Source organism: Musca autumnalis, unplaced genomic scaffold, assembly GCF_047663935.1.
Source record: "Musca autumnalis isolate F117 unplaced genomic scaffold, ASM4766393v1 scaffold_4, whole genome shotgun sequence".
NCBI classification, from domain to species: domain Eukaryota; kingdom Metazoa; phylum Arthropoda; class Insecta; order Diptera; family Muscidae; genus Musca; species Musca autumnalis.
Window position 1 is genome coordinate 251,229,055 of NW_027411977.1, and position 3,871 is coordinate 251,232,925.

Below are 3,871 nucleotides of genomic sequence, written 5' to 3' on the forward strand. Positions count from 1 at the left end.
ATTTACATGGCTGTTGAATTACTTGATCGTATTGTTATTTTTCAAAAATAAAGTTTCCATAGAGGTTAATACCAATGAAATGTATAATTTGTTCAAAAATATATTTTCGTGGTCGTAATTTATCATATTCCAAATCAAATGTATGCAATTTCTTCCTCATAATTTCAATCTATCCATGTTTTCTTTAAATCTTGCGGTGCTAAAACAACCGGAACAAATGCATTATTATGATCATTATGAAATTTGCAGCATTTTTGCATCTCCAAATATTTCACCCATACATCGTTACCGTCTTCCACTTTTGTATTATGTGAATTTTTGGAATTATTAAGATGGAAAAATTTATTTGAAATGTAAATATTTCCTTGACCAGGACCATCCCTGTGTACATCCCGTAATTCCAATCTAAGTTCAAAGTTTTGCTCCTCAAGTTTGTGAATTTGTTGTATAAGATCGTCGTTGGACTTACGATCTAGTTGTGTGAACTGTTCAAATGTTTTCTGAATATTAAGTTTTTTGTACATTTCGCTTGCCAAGTATCCTTGTGCTATGTTTGCGACCCTGGCAAGGACATAAACGCAAGCGAGAAGACAAAAGAAGTTTACATACAATTCCTGATCATGATATGATGAAGATGGTGAATACGTAATGTCATTTGGACGTCCTATTCTAGGCTGAAATGCTGATAGAAAATTTGTTTATTAAATACAGACATCATGTTTTGAAGACAACTTAAAATTAATAAAAAAAAACATACCAATAGATGATACCTCAATGTTATCAGATGAATCCATTAGGTATTTTTCGACTTGTTTAAAATAACAAAGAATTGCCCAGGAAAAAAGTCCCAATGAAAAAAGAAATAGGAAATGAACAGGCATTTTGAATTTTATTTCAAAGAAGTTTTGACACAGAATGGAAATTTCTTCTATGAAGCATGATACAATAAGAAGGTAGCAGCAACTGCCGTTTTTGGTAACATAAGATGTCAATTCAATGCAATTGTTTTCACAAATATTGTATGGTCTCGAAGTTTACTCTTGTGCCAGACACTGAAAATAATACATGAAAATATTTTAGCTTTTAGGAGAGAGCGGAGGTGAAGGAGCTCCCTTTCTCCCTTCTTACCCATAAGCTCAAAACATTTTCATGAAAATTTTCATAGTCTGACACAAGACTTACTCGGGGTCTACTGCCATGAATATTATTAGATTGAAGCGTATCGTAAATACTATCACGCGCTTCATATACAATTTAAGTCGTGATAGTCATGTTTCTTCCTACGTTATAAACTTCCTTGGTTGTTCTTTTGATATGTTCATAAAATTCCGTTGCCTTTTTTCGTTTTACAAAATGATAAAAAGTGAAAAACCTCCAGCATTAAGAAGAACCTTCGTCTTTACGCGTTCTTCTAGAAATCCTCAAATATTCATTCCTATGATTTGGAAGAATATTTTTGCAAAATCATTTATCGTCAGAGTAGCACGTTGCTGGAATTTTTTACCGCTAGAACTGCGAATTTTCTCTCACAGCAATAATGCATTCCGCTTAAAAATTTTGAGGCATTTCCATTCCCTATCTCAAAACTAATTTTGTTTTTATTATTATATTACATAAATCGAGTTATAGCTCATTGGACAAAATTTATCTTGTTCTAAGAATTTTTTTTTTTTTTTGCTTGGGAGCCAAGATTACGAGAGTATTTCGTGTAAATTGAAAGAATTGTTAGAAAATTTATTATTTGATATAAGTTTTGAATTATATAATATATAAACTCAGGTAGTCTTTGTCATGTATACAAATTATTTGGCCTTTAAGGCTTTATGTTATACAAATATGAATAAATAAAAATAAAATAAAATAAATTGACACATTGTTACTTACCATCAGCTGGGCTGATAATGCTACCTTCTTATTGTATCACGCTATGAATCATGATTCAAATCAAGATTGTCATTGTCAAATCTCTTTTGCAACAAATTTATTTTTGTTGTAATTTCACCAAGTCCCGGTCCAAACTAGCGTCAATTTCATTAAAAACAAGGCAAATTTATATAAGGTATATGCATGAATTATAACAACTAACAAATTTACAAAAACCACATTGTTGTTATTGAAAGTCCCAATTTACATTAGGCGAGTTTACTTGCGGCAATTGTCAATTTGTTGGTGAGAGAGGTGAGGCATATGGTAACCCTTTGCCTCTCACCACCCTCTCTCACCATCAAACTGACAATTGCCGCAAGTAAACTCGCCTAATGTAAATTGGGACAAAGTTAATTGTCAAAGAAAATATTGTATAATAGGGTCGTTCCAATTTTTTTTTCAGGAAAACCCTATTACATTTGAAATTCAGAAATTCCATTTGAAATTCAGATATTATCTGAATTTCAAGCAGAATTTCTGAATTAAAAATAAATATCTGAATTTCGAATGGAAATTCTGAATTACAAATGGGATTTTTGAATTACTATCGAAATATTTTGAATTACAAATTGAATTCTCCAATTACAAATCGAATTCTCGAATTACAATTAAAATGATTCGAATTACTTCTTAAAATGGTTAAAATGGTGTAGTGTGGACCGGAACTTACGCCATATTTACATTACAGCTTTTTGTCGTCTATGAGGACTTATTTGACGGATTTGACAATAAAATCCACTATTACCCACCGTTTACTCATGCAAGTGACAGTTCGAATGTCCCGGTACACACTAGCGTGAATTTCATTAACAAATTGCATGAAATTAGGCGTTCTTAAATCGAATTTCCTACTACAGCAATTTTATGATTTTACTCTTCTATGGAAGTCGATCTAGAGACGCATAATTTCATGCAATTTTTTCAATAAAATCACTCTATTGTGGACCGGGACCAATACAATCACACATATTCACTGCCACACCAACTAACAACCTCACTGCCGATAATGGGGGTTATCATGAATGAAATTTCCACGAGATTTTTGTCTTTCCGCCGTTGTAACATAAGGGAGAAAGTGAATTCACGGGGAATTGCCGTTCATGATAATCCCCAACATTTCCTTGTCAGTAATCATTGTAAGTGCTTTGAAAGTCCATATTTACATTAGGCAATTTTCCTAGCGGCAATTGTCAGTTTGATGGTGAGAGGGGTGAGGAATATGGTAACCCTTTGCCTCTCAACAACCCCTCTCACCGACAAACTGACAATTGCCGCAAGGAAAATTGCCTAATGTAAATATGGACCATGGCACAATTACCCAGGTAGTGGCATCGTAAAATTTTGAATATGTTATGTCAAAACTTTCTTTATGTTGTTGGGGAAATTACAACAAAAAAATTTTTTTGTAAAGGCATTTGACTTTTCATATTCGATCAGCTGGCGTGATACCACTACCTGGTTGTTGTTGTAACAGTTCGGTTGTATTCGGAAGCTCTTTCCTGAAAATTATAAAGGAAGAATGGAACGAGAAAAGAAAATGGAATATATTATTAATCAGTTGTGTGAATAGGATTTGATGTTGGCAATTGAAGGAATTGTGCTACTTCAATTGGATGTGACCACAAATCAACAGGGGTTAGATTTGTGGGGGCGGACGGACAGTTGAATAGATGTGGAGTATCGTGAGGGCTCTGATGGCAGGAGGGGCACCTGTTTATGGTACCGGGAACCATACCTGGTAGTTCTGCCATGATATGGACAAAGTAATTTCAATTCTTTTCCGAACGTTTACACATGCAAGTGTCAGTTCGAAAAAAAATTGAAGTTTCGACTATATAATATGTATACAGAACTGTCTGCAAGTTACTTGCATGTGTAATCATTGGGTTAGTGAACTAACATGAAATAGGTATGAGTGACCTAGTTCATATGCTCGTTTTAATGA

General features: G+C 33.6%; 1 protein-coding gene across 1 annotated transcript; it reads right to left on the minus strand.

Moving 5' to 3' along the window:
• Positions 1-25: 25 nt before the first annotated feature.
• LOC141402342 (uncharacterized) lies at positions 26-911 on the minus strand. Its single transcript, XM_073983321.1, has 2 exons — positions 758-911; positions 26-682 (listed from the first exon to the last, which is right to left on the minus strand). The coding sequence occupies exons 1-2, from the start codon at positions 879-881 to the stop codon at positions 165-167; spliced, it is 642 nt and encodes a 213-aa protein (XP_073839422.1). The 5' UTR covers positions 882-911; the 3' UTR covers positions 26-164.
• Between the last annotated feature and the right edge of the window lie 2,960 nt (positions 912-3,871).

What these genes read in the sequence shown, in the direction of transcription:
- LOC141402342 (XM_073983321.1), bottom strand. Translation starts at nt 881, where the DNA reads ATGCCTGTTCATTTCCTATTTCTTTTTTCATTGGGACTTTTTTCCTGG. An exon ending in CATTGAGGTATCATCTATTG is followed by an intron (nt 683 to 757) that starts GTATGTTTTTTT and finishes ATTTTCTATCAG; the next exon opens with CATTTCAGCCTAGAATAGGA.